A 27,413-nucleotide genomic window follows, 5' to 3' on the forward strand; every position below is an offset into this window, starting at 1 on the left:
AATTATTCATGACCTCGTGTTTATTTATGTTGTTATGGAAGGTACATGGTCACCCCCCCCCTCCAAAAAAAACTTGCAAAACATATAAAACCGGTTTAGGGTGAACAACTGGTAAACATTCAATAAATATGTAAGAATGTTTATTATACCGCACAGACAGGTACAATGGAGTGTTAATGCCAACACGGCATCATGAAGTTAGTTAAAAAATTATACTATGCTTTGTACAAACAACACTACTGGTTGCCCTTTTTTTTTTTCTTCTCAATAACATGTAATTAACCCACAATTCTGCCATTTCAGACCAAATGAGATGCAATTCTTTCAACAGTTTGGCAAATGTCTTCAAAGGAACACAAATGTGTAAATATAAAATGCAAATTTCACAGGGGAAAATTAACTAAAGAGGGAGGGAAGGGGGGAAAAAGAAAGCACGCATTAACCCACACAGATGAAATCTAGAACAACATCTAAAAAGAATCACCGTTTATCATAGAGGCATCGGTCATTAAACGAGCATTTAGCATGATTTAGATTACTTGTATGCCCCACCCCGAAAAACACAGACACATATCATGTTTTTTTTTTGTTTGTTTTTTTCCACCCCCCCCTGCACGGTATATCTAGAAACAAACTTTTCCAAAAATTTAATTTAGTAGTGTTCACTAGTCCCTGACAACCAAACTCATAGGTTACTTTTAAATGTTCAATAAACAAGTCGTTTATACACTTTTATTTTATTTTATTTTCCTGTTATGAAAGGTTTGATCCCACAAAAAGCCTGTTATTGTTAAGACTATAAGGGTAAAGAGGACTACTTGGGGCTATGGAATGGTGGTCACGTCGGCCAACTGGGTGTCTTGAGTGCAGAAGACACACGGCCCTCAGGCGGAGGCGGAGACAGACTGCTTGTAGACGGCGTGGTATGCGTTTCGGAGAAGAACGTAGGGGAAGCAGGACTCCAAAAGGTCCATTGTAAGGAATGGTGACTCTTGCACAATCTGTAAAAAAAATAAATGAGTAAATAGAAAAAAAAAAGAAGAAAAACACAAAATGTGGGCCAAACATAACCTCTGTAATAACAAAGCGGTGGCTTTTGTGATCTTGTCTGGACGTTATCGTGAAACAGTATGCGGCCGAAGACGCGGTGGTGGCGCTGGGCCGCGGGAGGAGTCTGTCTCTCCTCGACAAGATAAAGACGTTTCTCTTATTTTCCATTACGGAATATGCATGCTCTTGTTCAGATTATGCATCAAAAAGAAGAGAGGGGGGGAAAATCCCACAGACAAATTCCTGCAGAAGTTCTATTGGTCAAAAGTCATGCATGACTGCATATAATAATAATAATAAAAACAAAGATTACAGGATCATTTACTTTTCCAAAAAAGAACACAATATAAGTTATGTTAAAAAAATGGTTTATGGAAGATCATTTGAATTGATATCTGTGGGGCCACTGTCCATGACATTAAGACTTTCGTGTTCCCATCAGTAGTTTATGACATATTTACAAGATACTTACACATTTTTACAAAATTATTTCCATGACTTTACAATTACTCTAAGGCAAATTACAAATAAAAAGCTCTTACAGAGCTTCTGTAATTGTACATGTAGATGGTAGTAGCCTAGTGGGTAACACACTCGCCTATGGTGCTTGACAGGAACTATGTACTTCATTATACATTCATGTGCCAATCAGATTTCAATGACCTTTTGTATATTTCATATTCCAAAACTTTTCAAGACCTGGAAATTTCTCCTTTCCAGGTTTTTTATGTCTCATAAAAAAGGGGGAAAAAAGCTGGAAGAAAAATGAACGGTAAAAAAAGAGCAGTATAGTACATCAACACTATTAGGTCTAATCTGAAAATAATTGGCAAATTGCAGAAGACACTTTGGGGCCTTTCTCGACATTAATGCAAATTTCAACAGACCGTACCATATCGAGGAGCAGGTAAACTGACTCCCTGTTTCTTGTTGTGGTCTTATCTGTCTCCTGGCCAATCTTCAGCAGGCTGGAGGAAGCCAGCTAAAAGAGGAAGAGCGAGAAGGGCGTTATAAACGCACGTGCATAGAGGAAGCAGGTGTTATTACTTTGTTCAGCGATGATTAAGTTAACCATTATTCACTGACAGGCCATGGACGAGAGCAACAAACCACAGCTCGGGCCCGTCTGGTGTGGGTTTTTGCCCGACGATCGCAGACCGGCAGTGTCTGCCAGCTCCCTTTCAAATAAAATATTTGCATTTCGCACAAATAAACCACATAAATAAAAGGCGAAGCAATTCCCACGCCACGGCCGATAAGGCCGCAGAGGACAGGGCTGCTTCTAAAAGTGACCGTTTGTTATGGCAATTACGGAACTTTGAAATATGAGCAGAATAAAACAAATTGTTCGGGGTGAACTCACAGCGAGGAACTCTTTCAGCCTGTCCTCAATGCTGCCCTTGTGGATGGTGAACAACGCAGCAGCTATCTGGTTTATAGCTTTTGCCAGACAGTGGATGTTGTTGCAGTGGCCTGAAGCACACAAGCAATACGATTATTGTTGAATATACTATTCTGATGATGATTTACTGCAACACACAAACAGCAATAATAGCACAGCTTCATACCTTCTATTGCAGGGCTATACTGAGACATGACATTGCTTGCCAAGGTAGGCATGGAAACGGCAACGAAGACCATGAGCAGGCAGGCAATCTTATATTCTTCCTCTGGACTGATGTTTTCTGTTGAATTACAAAAAAAAAAAAAAAAAAAAAAAACCTTTATATATGCAGCAAATGCTAAGTGGCTCGATGAAGCAGAGTCTGAGGCCGAGTCTGTGCGCTATTTGGATAGTAAACACTGGAGCCTCGTCAGGGGAGTATAAAGGAAACGTGCACACAACGGTGTAACCCTCTACTTCCTTTCGGGGGGCGGGGCCCGTAGTGCGATAGCGCGAAGACCGAAGCGGGATGTGCAGTGTGGGAACAGTTGAGAGGAGCTTGGCTCTATATGATCCGTGCACATAAACATGTTCCTGTCTAGGCGCTGTTCAGGCAGAACATTTTGCTGGGCCAGCTCTGTTCAGGGAAAAACGGAGTTGGACTGAAATGACGGAGGAGAAGTCTGAGTGTATAGTTGCTAGGCGACCAGAATTATTCGGAGGTTAGCAGGGAGGTCTCTGGGAAAGCGGGGCAGCAGAATAATTTAGTGGCCACCAGACTGCCATGATATTTCCTGTTAGTCTCCTCTCTGCCAGAACGTCCACTTATGGGAAACCCGTTATGCATGTTTTGAGGGGTCGGCTGGATGTTTTCATTTTGATAAGGCCTCAGTCCAAACACACGAAGCCTCACCGGACTTCTGGGAGGAAAGTGCCACCACCAAGGCCGGGTCGATCTCACAGGGAAGACCAGCAGCGGAGGAGAGCTCATACACATTCATGGCCACCTGCGAGGGAGAGAATGTTACAGACTCGCTGAGAAATGTACTTCCATAACGACGGCGAGCCAAAAGAGGGGCAAAGAGAGGCTCACCTTCATGTCAGTCTCTCTGGGAATGTGGTCTTTGAAGTCCTCGACGGAACTCACCAGGAAAGGAATGTGGCAGGACAGCACCTGGGGAAAGCAGACAAGAGATTTTTTTACCTCCGAAGGCACAAACATCGAAGAACAATCTGGTTCAAAAGGTTAGATGTAAGTCTTAAATGAAGTCAAACAGCATAGACGCAGACGTACATCTCGAAGTGCCTCCTGTGCCAGGGAGCGAAATGAGAGGATGACGCCAATGATGGTCATCCTCTTCAGAACGCTGTCAACAGCTGAAAGAAAAAGACATGCAAAACTCAAACCATAAGACCCCTGTTTTTTTTTGTTGGTCTTTTTTGCTCAAATCTTAAGTTTGTTGATAAAACCAGGCTGTTATTGAGCTGGTAATGTAGAACTTTCTGTGCGTTGCTGTGGTAATTAACTGGAACAGGACAACTATGGGGCCAATTACACAACAATATATAATGTTAACCAAGAAAATAGAAGTAAATGTTTTATACACACTGCTCAAAAAAACACAATGCAACTCGAAGTCAATCACACTTCTGTGAAATCAAACTGTCCACTTAGGAAGCAACACTGATTCACAATCAATTTCACATGCTGTTGTGCAAATGGAACAGACAAAATATGCAATTAGCAAGAAATCCCCAATAAAAGGCGTGCTTTTGCAGGTGGTGGCCACAGACTACATGTCAGTTCCTGTGTTTTCTGGCTGATGTTTTGGTCACTTTTGAAAGCTGGCAGTACTTTCACTCTGGTGGTATCATGAGACAGAGTTTACAACCCACACAAGTGGCTCAGGTAGTGCAGCTCATCCAGGATGGCACATCGATGCGAGCTGTGGCAAGCTGTGTCTTTCAGCGTATTGTCCAGAACATGGAAGCTCTACTAGAAGACAGGCCAGTACATCAGGAGACCTGGGGGAGGCCGTAGGAGGACAACAACCCAGCAGCAGGACCACTACCTCTGCCTTTGTGCAAGGAGGAACAGGAGGATCACTGCCAGAACCCTGCAAATTATGTCCAGAAACAGACTCCATGAGGGTGGTATGAGGGCTTGACGTCCACAGGTGGGGGTTGTGCTTACAGCCAAACACCTTGCAGCCTGTTTGGCATTTGCCAGAGAACACAAAAGGCAAATTTACCACTGGTACCCTGTGCTCTTCACAGATAAAAACAGGTTCACACTGAGCACATCTGACAGATGTGACCGAGTCTGGAGATGCTGTGGAGAACGTTCTGCTGCCTGCAGCATCCTCCAGCATGACCGGTTAAGGTAGTGGGTCAGTAATGGTGTTGGTGGCATTTCTTTGGAGGCCACACAGCCCTCCATATGCTCATCAGAGGTCGCCTAACTGCCATTAGGTACAATTAGGTACAGAGATGAGATCCTCAGACCCCTTGTGAGACCATATGCTGGTGTGGGTGGGCCTGGGTTCCTCCTAATGCAAGAGAATGCTTGACCTCATGTGGCTGGAGTGTTAGCAGTTTGAAGGCATTGATGCTATGGACTGGCCCGCCCGTTCCACAGACCTGAATCCAGTTGAGCACATCTGGAATATCATGTCTCGCTCCATCCAGCAATGCCTCATTGTCCAGGAGTTGGTGGATGCTTTAATCCAGGTCTGGGAGGAGATCCCTCAAGACACCATTGACCACCTCATCAGGAGCATGTCCAGGCGTTGTAGGAAGGTCATACAGGCACGTGGAGGCCACTCAAATGACATTACATCAAAGTTGGATCTGCCTGTAGTGTGTTTTTCCACATTAGTGTGACTCAGAATCCAGACCTCCATGGGTTGATAAATTAGATTTTCATCGATAATTCTTGTGTGATTTTGTTGTCTGCACATTCAACTATGTAAAGAGCATTTAAAGTATTTAATAAGAATATTTAATTTATTCAGATCTAGGATGTCTTATTTGTGTGATCCCTTTATTTTTTTGAGCAGTGTATATAGAGATATAACTGTCATGATAAATGGTTCTGGAAAAACGCATGCATTTTTCTTAAAACTATGGTGTTAGAGAAGCCACAGACACTGCATATCAAAGAGACTGGATTAGTGCACAATAATGACAATCTGTTGCAGTTTTGCACTCGTCTGCAGTCTGGCGCTGCGAAACCTCACTACCCACATGTCAGCTTCTTGAAAAGGGCGACCATCTGTTCTGGCTTGTCAAAGCTGGTCCTCATCTGGGTCAGAACCTCCACGTTCTCCACCACGAGTTTCTGAGCAGGGGAGAGAAGAGAGAGACAGACATGGGATGGCTGAACTGGCCTACACACTCTCTCTCTCTCTCACACACACACACACACACACACACACACACACACACACACACACACACACAAACAAAGGCTGGTATGAAAGCCAGAAACAGCCATTAAAATCAGCCATTGGAAAGTCAAATAAATTCTGCAATTGTGATTTTTGGAATAAACTTAAGTAAACTAATAAACAAGCGATTGCACGACTCGCCCATCCCTGCTCTGCGCAACTGATGGACAATGTGATGTGTAAACAAACAATATGCCAAAGATGTCTCGCTCTGCAGCTGACTGTGAAGCTGATAGGGAGCGTGCTGTCTCGTTAAATTGCTTTCAGATGAAGGAGAGAGGTTTGCATGATAGAACTTTTCGGGGCTCCGTGCCAGTCGCTGCTTTACGCTGCTCGCTCGCCCCTGTGGAAGCAGCCCAACCATTATAAACTACGGGAGCACTTCAAATGGATTCGTAATCGCTGCACAGTGCTCCGCTACTCGGAAAAATTGCTTACATGTAAACGCAAGTCCAGCGAACACTTCCCACCCCACCACCTCGTCGGCGCACCAACAAACCCATCTTGAACCGCTTCTCCGGAGTAACAGAAAACACCACGGTTGGAAAAAACTTGCAGAACACGATGTAGCGCACGAAATAATTCATTTGATTACAGAAGTCAGACTCCGTTCCCTCGTTGTGCTATTCTGCTGTCTGTTCTGCATTAGAAAGGGCTGTTCCCAAATCTGGCTACACGTATGGCCCTCAGACCGACTCTGGGAATCTCCTTGTTAAGCAATAAGAGAAAATTCAATTAAAGAGGCCTGTGATTGGCAGGAGTCACCTTTGACTCCCTCGAATTTACCTTTAGCTCCGCCACCTGGGAGGAGATGTGCCACATGAGGCTCTCGCTCAGGAACTTCATGCCGTACGGACCAAGCAGCTCGGACAGCGACCGCATCTCTGCAGGAGAGTTGGGTTAGAGCTGCATGTACAGGACCGGTAGTAACAAAAAAAAAAATAAAAATACTTGATGCCTCTCACCAGATATATCAGAGTACTCCTCGGCATTGAAGGTCAGTTCGTTTTCTGTGGGAAGGTTGACGAAGGCCTTCATGGCCGGGAAGTATGCAATGTGGCCGTTGCTGACTTGCCGCAGTAGTGTTTCCAAATACCTACAGATTCCAGGAATAACCGTACGAGAGAACAGTCAACCACCTCAAGATAATTGGACACATTCATTCATTTTCTAGTCATAGCCTTCCTCATAACATGCTCTAAATGCTCTACATCTTGGGGACAGTCCCTTTGGACAAAAGCATCTGCTAAATGACTGTACTGAAATGTAGTTTAACACGATGATACATTGTGGAGCATCTAAAGCAGAGCTTTAAACTGTGGTAAATCAGTGCCATTTCAAACAATTAATGAATGCTTCTTAGTGGTGTGAAATATGAATCTGAAATGGATATTTTTGTGTAAAATGTATATTACAGAAACGTGTGTGTTTTGAATGGAAATCAAGCGTTTTGCATTTCACAGTGGGTACTGGTGCCACCTCTACCGACCAGTTAGTGTAGAGGCTGGTGATGGTGGGCTCTCCGTGGCTGTCCAGGTGCTGGGTCTGCTGCAGCAGGACGTTGTTGAAGACGCGGGTGATGTCGATCTGGACATAGTTCTCAACAGACTGCAGCACCGTCATGTAGGCCCGCACGCTGGTCAGAAGCTCGGAGGGCTTTGCGATCTCCTGCGTCGTCTGGTTGTACATGGTCATCCCCACGATGGACCTGTGAGAGCGAGAGAAGGCGAGGAGGAAGAAGGGAAAAAAGAATAAAAAAATACCCATCAGGCTTTCCCTGTGAGTACGCTCCCGGGAATTAAGCAACCTCTTCAACCCTCACAATGGCCATATTGTTTCCCAACTTTTCCGCGCTAGCTACACCATTTGGCGGCGAAATGGCGATCAAACGTCAAGCCCTGACCACCGCTATCTCTCCGTGATAAAAAACAGTTTTCACACTCGAGACCAACCACTAAACAACACGGCCCTTAATTCCCTATTGGAAGCGGGCATGGCGCCAAAGGGCAGTAAAAGTTTTATCCTCCGCTGACCTGGAGCCGCTGGGCAGGGTGGAGCGCTAAGCAGCACTAATAGGCCCTCTCATCACCGGGAACCACGGCCATTTTAGGGGTTCACAGGCTGGGAGAGAGGGGCCAGCCAAGGCACCCGCGTCAGAGCCTTGAATCCCACAGTGGAAAATACCTGTTATTCTTCAGCCCCCTGTTTATTTTGTTGGACGGGCTCGATTCTGGAACCGCGTCAAAAATCATTCTAACCAAAACTCTGTCCGCTGGACCAATAAATCACACAAATCATATAAACCCATGAGAAGGCTTTTTTTTTTTTTTTTTTTTTACTTTCAAATTTCAGTTTAATTAACATGGGTGGGAAGAGAACAACCATTTTGTCTCTCATGCCCAATTCGGCCCAGGCAGCTCGGGGGGTCCGATTTCGGTCAAGGAATTTAATGAGAGAATTTGTGTGGATGAACTCACTTGGTGAAGCGGATCTCCAGGTGGGAGGTGAGGTATTCCCTCGGAGTGAAGGTGTGCTCCCATACCACCATGTTGGGAACGTAGTTGATTGAGAAGCAGAGCTCTGACAGCGCTGTGTGCAGCTTGTCCAGGCTGTGGAGAGGCACAAAGACAAAAAACAATAGTAGTAATAAAATAATAAAAAAAAAAGTTAAGAAAACAGAGCAGACAGGACTGGGCATTACAAACTCATTTCCTTCAGATTAAAGGGGTAAATCGGTGACCTAAGTACATGGCTTAAGCTTCAATATGCACCAGCGTTATATTTTATCTCCAGACATTTTTTGCGCAAGGCCAACGTTGTTTCTGCGGCGTTACATATTTCTATTGGTAAACTGAGAGCTTCTGTGAGACACCATCAAAAGACAGGGAAGCAGAGAAGATATGTTGGGAAAGAGCAACTTGTGAACGCAGGGCCGTTCCTAATGAGGTCAAAGGTTATAATAATCCCAGGGACCCACAGCAGGACAGGGGCACGTAAAAACAGACTATGAATAGCATGTAGGTCACGTGAGCGCCATCAAAGAACAGAGAGTAAAATGACGTGGGGCCTGACGTACTTGGTGACCAGCAGCCGGTTCTTCCTCATGCTCTCCACGCCGGGCTTCTCGCGCTCCGGTTCGCCCTTCTTCCCCGTCTGCTTTTTCGACTTCTTGTTCACTGCCTGACTGATGGTTTTGGCACAATGTTTTGGCAGTAGCTGCACAAAGGAAGGAAGAAAAAACATGCGTATGTTCAAAATACATGTCAAAAATCACACCTGTCAAACAGAGGAGAAGTGGCTTCACACCACCACGGCAATAAGGAGGAGAAATATCTATCTGGCGGGGTAACCTCAGGACAATGTTAAACAGGGAAGCCGCAGGTCCCACAGTCCAGTATGCTGTACTCAACGTACTGTTCTAGCAGTTTTCTAGTCTGACCCGCATTTTTTTGTTTTAATGCATATTGAACGATTTGGTTTTGCTTGCTTTTTACCGAAATTAATCCAAATTTTAGCAGCACTTGTTTGCTCACGTCAGTATGAAAACACATTTTGCCTCCATGCACAGCAATAAATTTGGGGTATGTTATGTGAAAACGTGAGTAGAATGCACAGAGAGAGATACGGTGTTAGACCTGATGTCAGCTATGACAACCATACTGTGTTCAATTGGTTTCAAAAGAAACGGTGCTGCTGAGTAGGAAGGAACGTTCACATTGCAGCAGCAAATTGCATATTCTCTTCTTGCTTTAGCAGAAGCTTCAAAAAAGAAAGTACTGTTTGTAATCAGGGTTTTTGAAAGCCGACGTCAGAGCCCTGAAATGTCCCGGAGGGCCCCGTGTGTCGTGTGAGCGTAGCGTGACGTCACCTGGTCACTCAGAGTGCACTGCTCAGTGCAGATGTCTGTGATGAGGTTGCGCGCCTGCTTGGCCATCTCATCCAGGAACATGTTGCACAGGGACAAGCTGCGATCGCCGATGTGGTGCCGCTAGAGAAGACGGGGAGAGAAAAAGCGGCCGGTTGAAGTGACAGAGCTCTGGTTTCTGCTCGCCGTGCTGTTTGGCAGCGACGGGGCTGAAGATCCGTTCGTGACGGCCTCACCCGGCCATGGCGGACAGGCTCTAAGTGAGGCTCTTTGTAAGAACCTGACCGGCCCCTACTGAGCTAACAGGACGCACTCTCAAAAAAAAAAGAAAAGCCCAAAACAAGTTGCCCCCTGTACGAATACACAGCAAAATGCTGTTCGTTTCAGTGCATGTGTGTGTGTGTGTTTGTGTGTGCAGGATGTGTGTGAAACGAATTTGGAAATCTCCACAGACAGAAAAGAAGCCAGGCCCACAGAGGGCCGAAATAATGATCATTTAACACATCGGCACTAGCGCCGCGGGTCTTCACTTTTTAGGCGTGGCACTCGGCCGAGTGCAGGTACTGCACGCGGAGCAAGGAGCGCGTGGAATTGTGCCCTGCCAAGGCCATTCCCGCGCTCCCATTTCTCCCTGGCGATCGAGGACAAAGCAAAAGATCACCCTCCAACAATAACAATGAAGCCTATCTATTTACACAGATTCTTAAAAATGTTACTATAAACCCATGCGCTCGCTCTCTTTTTTGACTTTTCTTCGTCCGTCCCCCCCTCCCCCCATCTTTTGTATAGAATGGAAATATTCTTGGAAACTTTTTAGTGCTTTTCCAACATAAATAAAGCCTGCAGCTGTCCAAAGCTCCGTGCAGTGGACATAGGAAGAGGAACATTTCAGAGACATGCTGAGAGAGGGAGTTTCGTGTTTGAATAAGGGAAATCCAAGCCTTCTATGGCTCAATAAATCTCTTTTATTCCTCTAAGTGCCCTCGGACAGCTCGACGCAAAGGCCCTCCTTTGACCACGAGCACACCCACATGAGAACGCCTCACTGTGCTGCTTATTTCGAGGGTGTTTGTCAGCCAATTAGGAACAAAATTACCTGGGGCTTAGTTACGAAATCAAACGGATACTAGAGGGCATGATGTTTAGCAGGAACAAACACACGGCGAATGCAAGCCGGAGCTTTTTTTTTTTCAGGCCAAGCAAACAGGAACCTGGGTTCCGTTCACCGGCGTATGGCACAGGTTTACATTCATCAGGCGCCCTTTTCCAGAGCGACTTACAACCAGTAGTTAGAGGGACAGTCCCCCCCTGGAGCAACTTGTTCAGTGTCCTGTTCAGGCACACAACGGTAGTAAGCGGGGTTTGAACCGGGGTCTTCTGGTTCACAGGCGAGTGACTTAACTCACTGGGCTACCACCCAGGTTCTCGCTACAACATCCTGATACACGGACTGCACAGAGGACTGCCGCCGCATCGCATTCAGCCCACAGAAAACTTGCGGAACCTCCCGGTTTGTCGGTGTGACTCCTTCCTGCGTGCTTGCTAGGGCCCGTTGTCGGCTGAGGAGGCTGGAGACGACAGACACCTACTTCTTCAGATTCAGCGGGATGGTTCCCTCTGCAAACACGTTCAAGTGTTTTGGGAATATAAGCGGCTCGAGCGTGCCAACCCAAATCTAAAACGTTTCAGGCTCAGGCTCAAAACGTCTACTAACACACATTTTGAGCAGGGGGTCAAAAAGCCTGGAAAATATCACCAGTGAGAGGGGGCATTTCGAAGTCATGTAGAATTTCACAATAAACACAAGGGGATGAAAAATGATTACAACAAATGAGCATGGCGGTTCTTCTGACAGATGCTGTGGCCGCAACTAACGTACAGATGGCAGATGAGGAAAAATCCAGGCTTTTTTGCATCATTATGGATCATGAGCATCACTGACTAGTTGAGCATAAAATTGTAAGAATTTAAAATAATAAAAATGTCATCATATGTCATCAGATCCCATGCCAAGATTTAATGGTAATTCATACCACATAACCTTCTGGACTTTGTGGTATCAAGAGGCTGGTGCTGGAGCTGAAAAATGAAAAGGTGAGGACCTCACATTTAAGTCATCCAGTGTCCTGCCCTCTCATTGGCTGTAGATTATCAGTGACTCGACCAGACATTTAGCAGACAGTGAGTTTCAAAATAAGTCTAAAAATCATGTAGTCTGTAGTCATCACTTTCAACATCAACAAAACCCCAAATTAAGACATTTTTGACCTATTTTACCTTTGTTTTGCCCGTATATAACATACATAACATGTTAGTATAGTAGCATTTCCTGATTTTTTTTTTTTTTACCAGTGGGCAGTGCGACTCACCTCCTCAGGGCAAAGCTCGTGGGTGCAGCTCATGAAGTGTGTGCAGAGCAAAGGGAAGGAGATGGAGTAGCGTGACTGGGACGGCAGCTCCAGGCACTGCTGGAACATCTTCTCGAACGCGCGGCTGTAAAAGCTATCAGAGAGGAGAGAAAGAGCGTGAGCTGCCAGCGCGCTCATCCGTCTGGTACGCTCATATCTAATCGCTCCACGCGCGCCTATCCGCGTCCTGGTTCTGGTGCCAAGAAGCCACCAAAACACATCCAAACAAAACTCCTGAAAGCTGGTTGCCATGACAAATGGAATAATAATTTTTAAAAAAAGGCGGGTTCACTACCAGAAAATGGAGAGATCGGAGGTTTCCACAAGCATCTCCACCAGAGAGTCCACCATCTTGGTGTGAAAGATGATGGTGTTCATCATCTTGCCCAGCTCCCGGTGGTCAGCAATGCCCAGAGAGGCCTTGGAGACACTGGTGTAAGCCTAGGCACAAGGAAACAAGTGGAAATAGCAAAGTCAACAGAAGATCTCAGCATGTGTTGTTCCACACGTTTCCTGTGAACTTTAAGAGTCTTCTGCAAAATCTCATGGCTATTGTCTGGCTAGATTTCCATCACGAAACCTCAAGCAATAGAGAGAAACGGTTCCAAATGGAAATTGGGCCTCGGCCGGAGAACAGTGTGGTTTGATGCTTTACCATAGAGTTAACTTCTAAGAAGGGTTTCTGGGAAACATTCATGTTAACTTGATACCACTGATGCAGACAATGGCCAAGCAACACAACGTCCTGCCGAACATGTGGGATGGAATGAAGACGGTATGCAAAGCAGATTCTCTCAGGGCGTTTGGGTAGGAGACAGCGCTTTGAAATCAAGAACGTTGGGAGAAGAATGGCTGTCACCCTACTCTGTCTGGTCAAAACAAATGCCCCAGACCAGCAAGCAGCAGTCTTGGACGTACTGACAATAATTTATTATAATAATTTTTTTTTTTTTTTTTTTAAGGTTTTGGAAACCACAAGCACCTTACAAGCCTGAAAAATGTGGCAAGGGCGCGTACTTAAAAGCGATCCGTTGAATTTTCATCATCTTAAAGGCTGCCAAGTCAAAGAGTGCTGGTGCCAACATGGTACCACTCTCCACATAAACACATGGAGACATTCAGCAGGTGCTAACTCTCTCCGACTGCGGTTTGCAAGTCAAGGGCAGGTGAGTAAAAAATACCCCAGGCATTAAAGTCAAATTAAGAATAGGTTTTAGGTCATGTTATTTTTTTTAAAAAAAGGTTATTTTTAGTCATCTTTGTGCCGTGTAGACAGCTGGAGGGATAACTTGTCATGCCGAGAGGAGGAAAAGAAAAAAAAAAAAAAACAGGAAAAGAGAGATGAACTGAGTGAACCCGCGTGTGTGCCGTCTCTGGTGAAAAGACGTCTCGAGCAACACATTTCCATTGGAAAGGGGGGGGGGGAAGAATACAGTTTTTTTTTTTTTTTCTTAAGATTGAGGAGAACAGGAATGTGTGTGTTAAGACCCTGGAGCAGTTGTGTAACAGATAAGATGCCGATCGTGATCCAAACATGTGGATTTAACGGTGCACAGTTCCAGCATCCAACAGGACTGAAGAGTGCACTCTTCACGTCTGCCTTGCACCAGGTTTATTTTTAGGTTTAAAAACCTACAGTCACGACTGAATAAGAATCACTAAATCACACCTCGTAATACGCTTCCAATATAGACTAACGTCATTGTTTCAAGTGTTCTATTAATATGAAGCTCTGAAATACAGCCTCTGTACGGCGCTTCTCCTCTTGATTTGTCTCTGGTGACCTGTAGCAATATAAGCAGGAACGGAATGTAGGGAGAAATGCCAGAAAAGTGTCCAAAATGTCTATATCTTTGCTATCGGTCAAGCAATTTAAAATGATTTCTTAGCACAGGCCCTCCTCCTCGCCTCAATTCCTTCAAGCCTTTTCGATTTATTTTCACAAAGTTAAGGTTGTTAATCGTTGCTAAAAACAAATGATTTTAATTATTATACTTCATTAGATTTTTCCTCATTGATTATTCTACTTAATTTAAAAGGGGCAAAAGCTGCAGTCCTAAAACACACACTTGTTTCTTTTTTTTCTTCATGATAATGACTATGCAAGATGGGCACCATAATTGTGTCAATACGTTTAATAAGACGTGTCTGTGCTCAACCGTAGATTTAACGTCGGTAAACTGAACTAAAAAAATAAATCTTCTGCTCAGATGTTTGATTGTTCAATATGCACTTTTCTTCGGCTTGAAACCGCACTGCTCTCAGAAACTGCACTGATTTAGTAGAAATAAGAACAATTTTCCAGTGCTCTGCTACCGGCTCTTAAAATACGCTCTGAATTCAAATGGTCTTGGTAAACATGGGACGTTCCAATAGTGCGGACACCGATCGAACAGACGCTCCTGTTATCTGTGCATTTCGGTCCGAGCGCTGATCCTCGTTCAGAGGCAGCAGAGGGCACGAGAAAATAGTTGTTCAGCTGCACGGCAGCAGCTACCATTCCTGGCACTCCGGTTCCTACACCCAGTGAAAAACCAAACCGAGAAGAGGCTACAGAAGCGGGGCGGGTCCTGCCTCAGAGCGTCTGCTGAGATCAAACGGTATTCGGCGGGAGCGAGGGATGGGTCAGCCTCTCCCTGCATCACCAGCACTGGGGAACAGGTCACAGAATGTCGTTCAGCAGCGACGCTGCCAAGAACTGACTTATCTAGACAAAGCCCATTAATAATCAATCAGAGGCCTTAAACCATATAATAAATATCAAAAGAAGCTTGATATATATTACAGACTTTTTCTATGGCCACTACAAAATGGAGCAAAGCTAAACGCTGCAACCTCACTGATGAGCATTACGGACAGTGTGGTAATCTGACCCGATGAGGAACGAGGGGAAGGTGATATGCAGACCAGCCCACAACAGAGCTCTCCCAGCCCTACCTGGGAGGAATCAGGTTCCTGATGGCTTACCTGCAACCTGAACCAGTCCAGCCTCATGCCCCTGAAATCGAACACCTCACCATCTTCTACTGCAGGACATAAAACAGTCAGGGCAGGGGTTCAGCACTTCAACTTCAGTCTTAAATAACTACACAATGCTAAATATTATATTCTAGTCAGTATATGTAACTGGGATAAAAACATTAAGCCGTTTTAAATTTCCACATATTTCTATTGTAATTGAGCAGTACCTTGTTTCACACTCAGAGAGGTCATGGTGTTCACAAAGGAGGACATGATGATGGATTCATCTTCGGGACAGACAGACAGGTTCTGAGGGGGGCAGGTGACAAATTGAATAATAGGTATGAATATATAAACACATTTGAGGTGTAAATCATAGATTCATTGAATATTGCTTATACGGTTTAAAAGTCTAAATATGCAAGACACTTTCTTCAAAGCATAAAATACTATAAAAACACTTGGTTGCCATCTAGTGGTGAAGATTATTATAACCACATGCATTTTGCATCTCCTCACCTGCACCAGCTCATTGAGGACCACAGCATCGAACCCAGACAGGTACTGCACATAGTACCTCTGCATTACAGGGCCGTACTTGCGCACGTGGGCCCTCAGCTCTTCCATATAGAAGATCAGCTCTGCAATGTGCCTATAAGAACAAGACTCTGAATGAATGACCAGTGAAACGTGGCACTATGAGTACTGAATATGCCATTATGTTTTCATATTTACTAATGTTCTGTTCATATACCAATACTAATATGACAATTTATTGGTAGTCATGGCCCCAGAGTCCACCAATAATCTGTAAATCTCTTCTAGACAGACATGACAGATCAAAAGCCTCAGCAAACTCTTTTTTTTAGTAGCCATTTGAACACAAGAAAATGTCCCCATTTAACTTTTTGTGTTCTGTATTCAGCAGACAGGATCTGCAATCAACTCCCAGGCTTTAGAAGTACAAAAGTTATGTATTTGGACATGCTATTGCCCTGAAACTGTTGCATTTATAACTGTTATTTTCTGCTTTTCAAGCAACCATTTAAATAAATAAATACATTACTTTAAAAAAAAAAAAAAAAAAAAAAAAAGGTATTTACTTGTCAATGAAGTCATCTGTGCTCTTCTTCTGGATGTTGTCGGCATGCCGTAGCAGCCATATTATCTCATCTCGGGCAAAAGACAGGGCCATGAACACAAACAGAGCCTGCAAACAAACACTGATTAGACACTGACCCCATATGTCACCTCCCAACTCATCTGTCAGTTCATAGAGTTCCGAAGCATGACCCCCAAGAAAACCATGCACTACTTTCAGACTATTTACATTGACATTTATGGCATTTATCAGACGCCCTTATCCAGAGCGACTTACAATCAGTAGTTACAGGGACAGTCCCCCCCGGAGCAACTCAGGGACACAATGGTAGCAAGTGGGATTTGGTTCACAGGCGAGTGTGTTACCCACTAGGCTACTACCACCACTATTTGGTGTTAAGATGTGCTCACACATGCACCATTTCTGGGAAAGATGTTGCAGAAAATCTTAAAGCTTTTGGAATGTCGCCTTTAATAGAGAACAAAAGTACCTTTGGGCCCAGCAGTCCGGGCTGGTCAGCCAGCACAGTGGCTAATTCTTTAAGAGCGGAACGCAGGAACTTACGGCGCTCTCGGTGCATGGAGCCTCTTCAACCATAATGTAAACACAGATTTAGAGAAAAGAAATTGAGAAATGGGAAAAAAGTGGATGTTGCAAGCATAATATTGTTCATGACTTACGCATGTGACAGAGCTGATTCTTTACACTCTCGTATATCGTTCACTCTCTTGTTATACCTAATGGAAAAAAAAAAAAAAAAACTTTTCATTATAGTCTCCTTCAAACAATTTTAATGATATAAGTGGTCATTTACTAAGAACCCAAATGGCCACATGTGCTGGGCAAAGGAATCTCACCCGCGGAGGTTGACAAACAGGTCCTCAGCAGCCTTGTGGATATGAAAGACCTCGTCTCTGAACAGGCAGAGGCAGGAGCTGCTCTGCAGGGCCAGTTTCCAGAGGCTGAGGGCCGCAGGGTCACTGTTCAAAGCCCCGTGGCACAGAATGAAGCCGACTACAGCAATAAAAACCAGCACAGGGGAAAACAAGAGTTCAATTCCCACAGATCTGAAAAGATGTGGTTCTCCGGGAGAACTCTTGATGTCAAATACTTGCTCACTTAAAACTAGCCTACCATTTTCCATTTCATAGCCATCTTAAAACGCTATAGCTAGGTCACCAACACCTCAAGACACCCACACACTTACACACAATCCACTTCTCCATGGTGTCCAGGGACAGGTATTCACAGGGCATCTGCAAAGCAGAGATCAAAGGATTAAAGCAACCAAATACACTAATGCAGCCAGGGCTGAGTTTCAACAGCGCCAACTGTGGCGCAAACAAGCTTTAGCATGGCGCAAGCTATCCTGGGTTAACTGGGGTTGGTAACTTCGAACACAAGCCACAAGCCGACCAGCACTTTACAACACCATACCAACAGATCAGAAGCATGTATGCAGACCACTGAGTAAGTGATGAGCGCTGCTCACCGTGTCAGACTGTGCTGGGTTCAGCATGGTGCTGGGGGCGCTGATCAGGCTGAGGAGCTGGGCATTTCTCCACTGATCTGCGGACAGATTCCTGCGTGGGTACACCATCTGCAGCGAGATCAGGGCGTCCGACAGAGACTGCATTCGGGGAGAACAGGATATAAAAACAAAAATGTGAAGCCTTTTGACTACAGATTACAGGGAAAACATGAGAATTGCGGGAAGAGGTGGGGTTTGTCCCATTGAGTATGGGCTATATAAGAAATAAATGTTGTTGTTGTTGTTTGAGTTCACCTTTCCATGTGGGACAAACTCTTCCATCATCCTTTTTAGTGGATTCTCATAGTCCACAATCATCTGTCCAAGTCTAGGGTATTCTCGATCACTAGGTTTAAAGAAAAAAAAAAAAGGCATTAATAATATATAAATAAAAATATATTAATAGAGGTTCTAAGTATAAGGGGTGTCATCTGTAGTAGATTTTAAGCCGTACCGCTTGAGATTTGGGCTATACATAAATAAATTGATGTTGCAATAAAAGAAGGACATTTTACCCAGTTCCCATTTTTGGCACAATTGCAAGTATTACCTTGAACCGTGTGTCATTTCATGTGCGTAGTTGTACAATCCAATGATTGCCTTGCGTTCTTCAATCCGGGAAAGCAGCATCATTAATGTAGTGTAGGTCACGACTAAGTCAAGGTAGTTCTTCGTCAGGTCAAAATTTACAGTCTGATGGAAGAACCAAATTCTGGTTAGACTGTAAGGATGTGCTCACATTTTTTAGGCTTCAACCAAACAACGCTGTCTTAACAATGTACCATAGTTGGAATATGTCTAAATTTAAATTACTTACATCCAGAATAAAATAATAAGTCCTGATTTATCCAGAAATCAAAATTCAGCTGCTAATATCAACATTCACTTACAATATCAAAGAAAACTTGGCAGGCATCAATAGTGTTCAGCAGTTCGCAAACATGGTCCTTGATTGGGGGGGAGAGAAATGGAATAAAAATAAGGACAATATATGCAACACACATATAATTATTTAATTTTATATTAATGCAGTATTTTCCTACTGTACTTGTAATTGAAAAGTACGGGTCAGCAATCTATTTCTCTGTCTAGAATAGCATGCAATTTATGTGCTGCTGGGTAGGAGGAGTATTGAGTGCTATGTGACTGGGTGGGGCAGATTTCAGTATTTATTCGCCCCTGATTTATGTACATATACATATACAAATATTATAAAAATGTAAATGGTGACTTATTGTTGATGATTGGGGTGTGTGAGCTAAACCCAGACAGAATGTGATTTTTGGATATGATTTTGACGACTGTCCCATGTCTGAGCAATGACTGGCAACCCGTTTAAAAAAAAAAAAAAAAAAAATTTTAAATTTTAAAAAAGTACAAATTTTACCTTAAATTCCATTACATCAACAAAGGTGAAGTAGTACAAGGCTAGATTCTTTAGTATTTCTGACTTTTCTTTTTGTAGTGCTGCAAGCTGTTGCTGTGGAGGAGGGGGAAAAACAAGGATTAGCATATTTAAAAGCATATTTTTGTGTTTGTTTCCCCTCCCGCTCCCTAAATTCCAACTTATCAGCAAGGTTCATTCAATTCCGTGTCAACAGAGATTTTAATGTGGACTAATGAGTCATGAATGCAGCGTATTGTCCAGAGGACACTCCCAGCACCTGACCAGAGAAATCTACAGGACCTACAATGGTTGTTATTGCTGTTGCTGTTATTTAGGATTCAGCATACAGAGGACCCTCCCAGCAGGGTTGTGTGTGTTTTTACATGCTTTGTGGAGTACCTGCACCTTCCAGTAGGCAGGTAGGAAAGGGTCCGCGATGCAATCTTTCAGTTCAAGACCCACATCGGGCCAAACTGAGCTCTGTGATGCAATCTGTCGGTGAGCCACCAGCCACCACATTCATGCTGACAGTCTAACTAGTGAATGAACCTCGCATCAAGTCAGGGCCAGTGCGCCATTCATGTCTGAACCTGTGCTAGATTAGTGACCCAGGAACAAATATGCACTGCGAGAGAGTAGCTGTAAGGCAGGATGGAACAGAGTTCCAAAGTTATTAGCGATTTTTCCAAATGGCCTAAAAAAAAAAAAAAAAAAAAAAAGAGCTTGACATGACCCTTTAAAAAAAGTCAAAGACTTATCAGTGCAGCCAACAACATTAAAACCAGCAGTCTAAACTGTGAAGGTGACCACTATGACACCAAAACATCTCAGAATTGTTGCGTTCCGTACATTAGATCTCTGAAAGTGACCTGTGCTAAAGATGTTAGCAAATGTTGTGAGGTGGAGCCTCCACGAACAGTTGCGCGATTCTGGGGGCAGGATGCCAGAAGTTTCGCAGCAGAACGTTGCCCTGATCGTCACATCGCCTCTTCCCCATGAAAACATTGTGCTGCTACTCAAGCCCTGCTGAATGATGTATACGTACCAGGCAGGCCAATATGATTTTTTATTTTTTTTTTAAATCATCGTACAGTCAATACTATTCACTGCACCAATCACTGGTTTTAATGTTGAGGCGGACTAGTGTGTGCTTAAAAAAATATCCAGAATAATGTATAATTTGGGTCAAACGTGTGTATTTGTAAAATGAACGCTCTTTTGCTTAAAAGTGTGCCATAACATGCAGTTATTAAATGAAATTGAAATAATTTCCTGAACATCAGAATGTTTTGGCTCATAGAGAATTGCAATGCAGATTTGCTCTGGATCTACGTTAGTATCTATTGAACAGAATAAGAATTATTAAATAATAATAAAAAAATATCTACCCACTGCCTCCCCACTGAATGGACCAAAGTCATATTCTTAAGGAAATAGTTGAATGCTTTAACCTAAATGTATTTCTTTGTTCTATTTTTGGAGAAAACAGCCTGGATGGAGGTATTGATTTTTTGAAATGTGCCGGCGGCCTGAACAGGCCGGTTTCTCTGTTCATTGCCTCCATCTTTGCTCTTTCTCCATGAAATCCTGTTCCCCAGTGAGTGAATGAAAGCTAAACTTGATGGTTAAAGAATGAATAAAAGTCTCATGTAACCCATGCAGTTGAAGACGAAGGAATCTCAGAACACATCAATATAATAATACCATCATCACTTTGTGCACCAAAGCAAATTTCTTCTTCAAACATTTCGGTATTTTATTTTTTATTTTATTTTTTTTATCCGTAAGCATGTGTGCCATTCTTAGATTCCTTTGCCCCAAATATTTAAGAATGAACAGAGATAAGTGAGAGTAACTAAAATATTCCATCCGAACAGGCGCTAAACAAAGCAAAAGAGACTCTGAGGAGTCCCGAACTTACCAAAAAGAATAATCCAGAAAATAGCCATGTTAAGCATGCAAAAACAAAGACAAATATGCAGAACATAAAAATATAAACACCAAAAGAAACTCAAACACAGTTAAACATGAGGCAGCTGTACGTCATACGAAAAAAAAAAAGCAGTTAAACATCTTTAAACACAAACAGGGCGGCAGAGGCTACAAGAAAGCTAAAGAAGCATCTGGAAACAAAAACGCTTTAAAAGACAGGACCGCCGACTGATCATTACAGATAACACACACAAACACGGAACACTGTAAACATGGAATGTATGTTTTGAGCCCTTCGTATGGAATTTGCCTGCACGATTTAATAAACTCCAAATATGAATATTCCGATGCGTTTTTGCAGCTCACTTCTAAAACACTAATGTTCATAGATGCCGCAGCTGCAAATGATCTTCTAAGAACACGCAGCGGTTGAAAGAAGGACTACACTTTACCCCTGAATTTACATTTACAGCATTTATCAGACGCCCTTATCCAGAACGACTTACAATCAGTAGTTACAGGGACAGTCCCCCCCCTGGAGCAACTTAGGGTTAAGTGTCTTGCTCAGGGACACAATGGTAGTAAGTGGGATTTGAACCTGGGTCTTCTGGTTCATAGGCGAGTGTGTTACCCACTAGGCTACTAGCACCCTAAAAACAGAAATGGAAGAAAGACATCAGGGACAAAAGAACTATAAAAGTGGCAATGGTGGAGGATTGAAAGATTTGTACTATGATGTAATAGATTCGGTGGTGAGACTTCGGTTTAGTGGGTGTGACCTGTGACGTATTATCATGCAGCTCTAGTGTAAATGTGGATGGGGTCTCGGTTGGTTCAGCACCAGCCGAGTGTCTGCACCGGGACCTAGCACCAGAACAAGTTTAGTGTGATTGCCTATGAACCAGAACACCCAGGTTAAAACCCTACTTACTACCATTCTGTCCCTGAGCAAGACACTTAACCCTGAGTGTCTCCAGAGAGGAACTGTCCCTGTCACTACTGATTGTAAGTCACTCTGGATAAGGGTGTCTGGTAAATGCTGTAAATGTAAATGTAATGGCAATGTGGTACCTTTCAAGATCTGATTCTATTTGCCCGCATATATGTAAATGTGTGCAACATGCAGGGTTCCAGTGTCTGGTCACCATGTTGGTCGCAGCCAGCTTCAAAACTTAATGCTACATGTGGCAAATCAACAGGAAACCAACATGGAGTGCAGTGTACAAAGTATTTGCATTGGCAAGAATCTGATGTACAATAAAGGTTTTTTTGGGTTGGGTTTTTTTGTCTCCCCCCCAAGATCTTCGTTCAAAAGAAAATGTCAAAGTAACTTGCCCCCAAGTTGACACAGCACACAATATTGCAACAGAATAACGTAGTAAACCACAGTGGCGTACACACTCCTCGCTTCAATGACAGGGTGCTATGAGTAGCTGGAGAAAAAGAAACAAAAAAAAAAAAAAAAAAAAAAGAGGGTGTGAGGGGAGAGACACGCCCACATTCCTAAGGCGGACAGTTTCAACACTCCGCTGTGAAGCTGAAGCGGTTGGGATGAGAAAAGTGCATTTCGCCCTGTACCATTCCTGAGCATGGTCTGATACAATACCAGACAGGGAATTGAACTTGAAACAAGTAGCATCCAGAAGCAGACTAGTTATGATTAAATGATTCAATTACATTTTTTTTTTTTATAATAACCAGGCAGCAATTGTGGCATAAAACTTACGTTGTTGTTGCGGGTTTCAACAGCTGGGAACTTTCTCACTATGAACTTCACCGCCGACTCCAGGTTCTTGTCGATGAGGTAAGAGGGCTTGGCTTTGGGATCCCCGCAGGCCTGTGATGGAGAATAAGAGAAAGAACACAGACGCTTGGCTAAAAATGCTCAAAAAAAAAACAAAAAAAAAAAAAAAAAACAGAAGCAGTTGATACACAATGTGTATGATACAGCCAGTCCATTATATATAAAAAATAAAATAAAAAAAAACACACACACACACACACACACACACACACACAGAACGTTTCCAGAAAACGTGATAAGATGAGAAGGCAGAGTGCAGGGATTTGATCTGGTCACAGCTAGAAAATGCAATGTGTGGTTGATAGATCTGGCAGAAAGGTAGAAAAATAGACAGTGAGACAAATAGGAAGAAAGGAGGAAAGAAAGAGAAAGATTCGTCAACGGACAGGGTGCTGCATGGCAAGTCTGCGGGCAGTTAGTGACGCTGTGCATGGGCAGATGCCACCCTGTAGGTGTCGAATGTGCTGGACTGGCCTCTCTGTAAGGGATGATGGACTTACAGAGTTCGGGAGCTGGAGAGAGTCAGCAGACGTGCATCTGAGGGCGGGGCAGTGCTGAATGAGTACATGGTTAACAGTATATGCCGGACATGCACCTGACGCCTGGTAACACCTGCGCATGGCACCCCGAGTTCCTGTCCCCCCCGGACATTCTTACATATGGGTCTTACTAGAGTCCACGCATGTTCATTCTCATGTTAAAACTGATTTTGTGTTAAAAAAAAAAAAGAAAAAAAAGCTACAACTATGCATTTCTCCCATGCCTTGTATAATATAATATAATATAAGCTTATCACTTCCCCAAAAGGAACTGCTTGATAATAAAAAAAACAAAAAAAAAAAAAACAAAGATTGGTTACAGGCATTTCATAACCTGGATGAAGTCAGCTATGAGAGCGTCGATCCAGATATGCATACAAAAAAATTTAATAAATCTGAGCTGAATTATCCACGAAATTGACCCTCTGTTTCTGATACACAGCGGTAAAAACTAAATGATACAAAAAAGAAAAAAAATGCAGAAAAATATGTAAAATATGTAAACAAATGAAATAAAAACAGAACAAAGGAAGAAGAGGGAATCCCTGATGCTGTGACGTTTCCCAGAATGGCTGTTTTCTTTGAGCCGTGCTATGGCGTTGGTTGTGAGTTGCGTACAGAGAAGTCATGGCACATGAGGCTGGTAGGAAAGCGGTAGGGGGTGGGGGTAGAGGGAGATTTGAGGTTTGGGGAAGGTGAAAAGCTGTGCAAACCTTCCAAACTTGTCCTTGCTGGGGGGAAGCATTGTAACAGAAAGAGAGAAAATTACAATAAACACAGGTTCCAATGTCTATAATGCATGCCTACTTCAACAAATTAGCTTTGGGAACTAACAGTAAAGTCGCTTGTGCGTCGCAGACTTGTGCATTCCCACTCGAGCGAGTCGGTAGAGAGGGACATTCAGTTATTTTTTTGGGGGTCATTGGTCTCTGTGCTTTGTTCCCAGAGCTAAAAAAAAAATTAAAAATAAAAAAAACCCCACACACATCATGCAGAGTCCACTCGTCCTGGAGCAGGGACACTGAAAGCTACTACTAAAGGATTCAAGTCCACTTTGATAATAGACCAGGAATCAAGTGATGGGTTAAAGGAAAAATAAATAAATTAATTAAAAATCATGCATGATAAAATAAATGGACATAAATGCAACAAAGGTAAATGTATTCACAACATATTAAAACATAGAGATAATGGCAAAAAAAAAAAAAAACACAAATATTAATAAATATAATAATTACTGACAGGTCAAATGCTAGATATCTCATGCACAGAGGTGTAAGCGAGGCTGGCGCAAATGCCTGCAGGCTTGTCATTAATGCCACTTAACTGACCTACAGTGACGCCTCAGATGCAGTCGGCCACCCAAGTTAACATCTACACTGCTTAGTATGCAGGCCATACGACTATTTTTAATGGTAATATGTCATTTATTATGGGGAAGTGTGGCATCTCGTTTAACAGTTGTCGGTAATGGATAACTAAATAAATAAAAATCCACCTCGAATTTGCCCTGGGCCAGCGGTGAAGAGAGACACCTCTCAGGAACAGACTGAGGTGGAGTCAGCGCCTGCTCCCTACTGCCTTCATATGAGGTCTGGCAGAAATTCACCAAACCCACAGTTTCAAGATGCGGAGCCTACGCCGGCATTACAAACTGCACTATTACTCTGTAGTGACCAGGCTGGGACAGTCATGTGAAATACTATCAGCATATACTCAGGACTAGAAAATGTGTATTCATAGGGCTTTAAATAGACTATTTAATATTATCACATTATTTGGGGTATATTCATTACATATTCATAACCCAAAAATCGAAAAAAAAAAAAAGACCACATATTTAATCTAGGTTTTTATAACGTATTTTATCATAAATTACAATCCACATGTTCTACATAATGACAACCAACACTGTAAAACTGCTTACTTTTAACATGTAGGCTCTTACAGACACCCCCTACACCCTATGATCCTTCCCTGAGGAGTCAGTCTGAGATAAGAATGGACTTCCATCCATTTTTTTATGTTTCCAGAGGAGGATGCTGTGCCATTTCCTGCCCCCCCCCCCCTCTTTCTTTCTTTCCTGCCCATCTTACAGGGACAAAAACACAACTTTTCACAACTAACAGTGGTAAGAACTATGTACTGTCAACACAGGAAGATGATGAGCGTCCAATGTTTCAAGTTTTTTAATGCAATCTCAGTTTTTAACTAGATTATGACAACAACTGCAATAACAACATAGCCCAAAAGTGACAGATCTGGGGTCCATAATGGTTGCTAAGCAACACAACATCTCATCACGAGTCAGACGAGGCTGGCCAGCCCACTGTAACAGTCTTAAGTACGACTTTTACACCGAATGTGTGAATGATCATGGGTCATGGAGGTGCACAGACACGGAACATTCTGAAAATTCTGGCCATGCCGCTGAGCGCATGAAGCTCATGGACGGTCGCTCTTCCGCTACTCATCACTAATCCTAGGCTACTGTCTGTATACTAAAGGGTGACCGGATGGCGGCGTGAACATCAACCGTTCCCTGTCCCTCAGCTCGATGACGAGGTGCAAGTTAAGGGGAGCCAGGAGCAACTTTTGGTTGTTCTAGATGAGAACCACCTTCACAGGACCACGTCCAGCTCTCATTTTCGCCGGCTGCAAAGTCAGACTGGGAAGAATCACCACAAAAAAGCTCCTGCCCCTACCGATACAACCTAACAGCGACAATTCCAGACCCAGAAATATGATCAAAATCAACACATCAGTGACAACAGCAATTGTGCCCGTACTTGTTTATGTCATCCATGCTTTCATTCATCATAATAACGTCTGCTTATAAACTTTATGTTTGCTCCTTGCAAGCCCACCATTAATATTCGTGGAAAGAATTTGCTGTAAGAATCCACGGCAAATGGCAGGTAAATGACACCCTTCTCGGACAACACCACTGCAAAATTAGAGGAGTGTCCTGCAATTCGCCGGTGAGCACCAAACCTGATGAAACGTGCCAGGCCTGGTCTGCCCCCTCAGGTTTACTCCCGTTATATATTCCTATGGGATTGACTCCGGATCGGATCGAACACCCGAACATCCCGTGCAACCTCACACAACTCCGGCTGAATAACGTGGTGCAAAAAAAAAAAAAAAAAAATGACTGATTTGAAGGCTGATTATCAAAAACGCATCAGTTTGGGAGAAATGCACAAAACAACAAAAAAAAAAAAAAAAAAATTAAAGCCTGCGCATGAACGATCGTATTTGTTCACGGAACACCAAAAGCCATTGATTAACAACAAAAAAAAAAATCACAATTATGAAAAAGAAAGAAAAAAAAAATCACATAAGGATGCTGCGTTTTATGCATTCTGTATGATGGGTATTTTTCTAATTATTCGCATTGATGATGTGTATATATGTATATAGATTTTTTTTTTTTTTTTCTCCCCCGAGGCTTACTTAAACCGAACCGAGATCGTGTTTGAAGCGGTGTCGCGTTAAATAACGATCCCCGCGTCGTCATTTCTCCCCGAGATTCTCCCTTTTTTTCCCTGTCAGGGCCTGGACCGAATTCCTGCGTGTTGTCGTCCCCCGCGCCGCCGCTGCGGTCTGCTGCTACTCGGGGCGGACCGCGTCGTCGCGGGGGGACGACGGCGGGGACGGGAGATGCCAGGGCGGAGCGCTTTTACCTTTTTGATGTTGTAGATGCGGGTGAGCATCCCGACGCCCCGGTCGTTTAAAATGGTCAGTTTCTCCGCCAGCTTCTGCTGGCTCGGCTGCAACACGCCCCGCGACATGCTGACGGCTCCTCTCGGGCGCTCCACCAAATCCGGCAGGGCCGCGACGTCCCTCGGCGCGGCGTCGGGAGAAGACTGCGAACTGGCGACGAGCGTTTTTCTAGTGTTAAAATTTGCCCATGTTCCGGGCCCGAAATCCTCGTCGGCGCCACACTCTCCCTCCTCCAGCTCGCTGTTTTTTTTTTTTTTTTCCTTCTTCTAGGTGTC

At 43.6% G+C, this 27,413-nt stretch overlaps 1 protein-coding gene across 5 annotated transcripts; it reads right to left on the reverse strand.

Moving 5' to 3' along the window:
* On the reverse strand, nucleotides 1–27,413 carry nckap1 (NCK-associated protein 1). Of its 5 annotated transcripts, none has more exons than XM_028990628.1 (32): nucleotides 27,099–27,413; nucleotides 24,126–24,143; nucleotides 22,796–22,906; nucleotides 19,138–19,224; nucleotides 18,641–18,697; nucleotides 18,301–18,443; nucleotides 18,006–18,096; nucleotides 17,712–17,849; nucleotides 17,427–17,475; nucleotides 17,077–17,233; nucleotides 16,900–16,956; nucleotides 16,710–16,806; nucleotides 16,221–16,327; nucleotides 15,637–15,769; nucleotides 15,345–15,426; nucleotides 15,124–15,182; nucleotides 12,452–12,597; nucleotides 12,118–12,250; nucleotides 9,752–9,871; nucleotides 8,960–9,099; nucleotides 8,361–8,492; nucleotides 7,373–7,591; nucleotides 6,849–6,979; nucleotides 6,670–6,767; nucleotides 5,681–5,774; nucleotides 3,729–3,811; nucleotides 3,528–3,608; nucleotides 3,348–3,441; nucleotides 2,619–2,735; nucleotides 2,414–2,523; nucleotides 1,943–2,032; nucleotides 1–1,001 (listed from the first exon to the last, which is right to left on the reverse strand). In XM_028990628.1, the coding sequence occupies exons 1-32, from the start codon at nucleotides 27,204–27,206 to the stop codon at nucleotides 885–887; spliced, it is 3,399 nt and encodes a 1,132-aa protein (XP_028846461.1). In that variant the 5' UTR covers nucleotides 27,207–27,413; the 3' UTR covers nucleotides 1–884. The 5 variants fall into 5 exon arrangements, with proteins under 5 accessions (XP_028846461.1, XP_028846460.1, XP_028846459.1 ...); XM_028990627.1 differs by having other exon boundaries at nucleotides 15,124–15,179; nucleotides 19,138–19,230; XM_028990626.1 differs by having other exon boundaries at nucleotides 19,138–19,230.

Source organism: Denticeps clupeoides, chromosome 9 (genome assembly GCF_900700375.1).
Source record: "Denticeps clupeoides chromosome 9, fDenClu1.1, whole genome shotgun sequence".
Lineage (NCBI taxonomy): Eukaryota > Metazoa > Chordata > Actinopteri > Clupeiformes > Denticipitidae > Denticeps > Denticeps clupeoides.

Bases quoted from the DNA above. Each gene is read 5' to 3' on its own strand.
- nckap1 (XM_028990626.1), bottom strand. From the start codon at position 27,206: ATGTCGCGGGGCGTGTTGCAGCCGAGCCAGCAGAAGCTGGCGGAGAAA. The intron at 19,231-22,795 runs GTAAGTTTTATG...CCTCCTCCACAG, and splicing joins TTGAAACCCGCAACAACAAC to CAACAGCTTGCAGCACTACA. The intron at 18,097-18,300 runs GTAATACTTGCA...CTTTAAACCTAG, and splicing joins GAAATGACACACGGTTCAAG to TGATCGAGAATACCCTAGAC.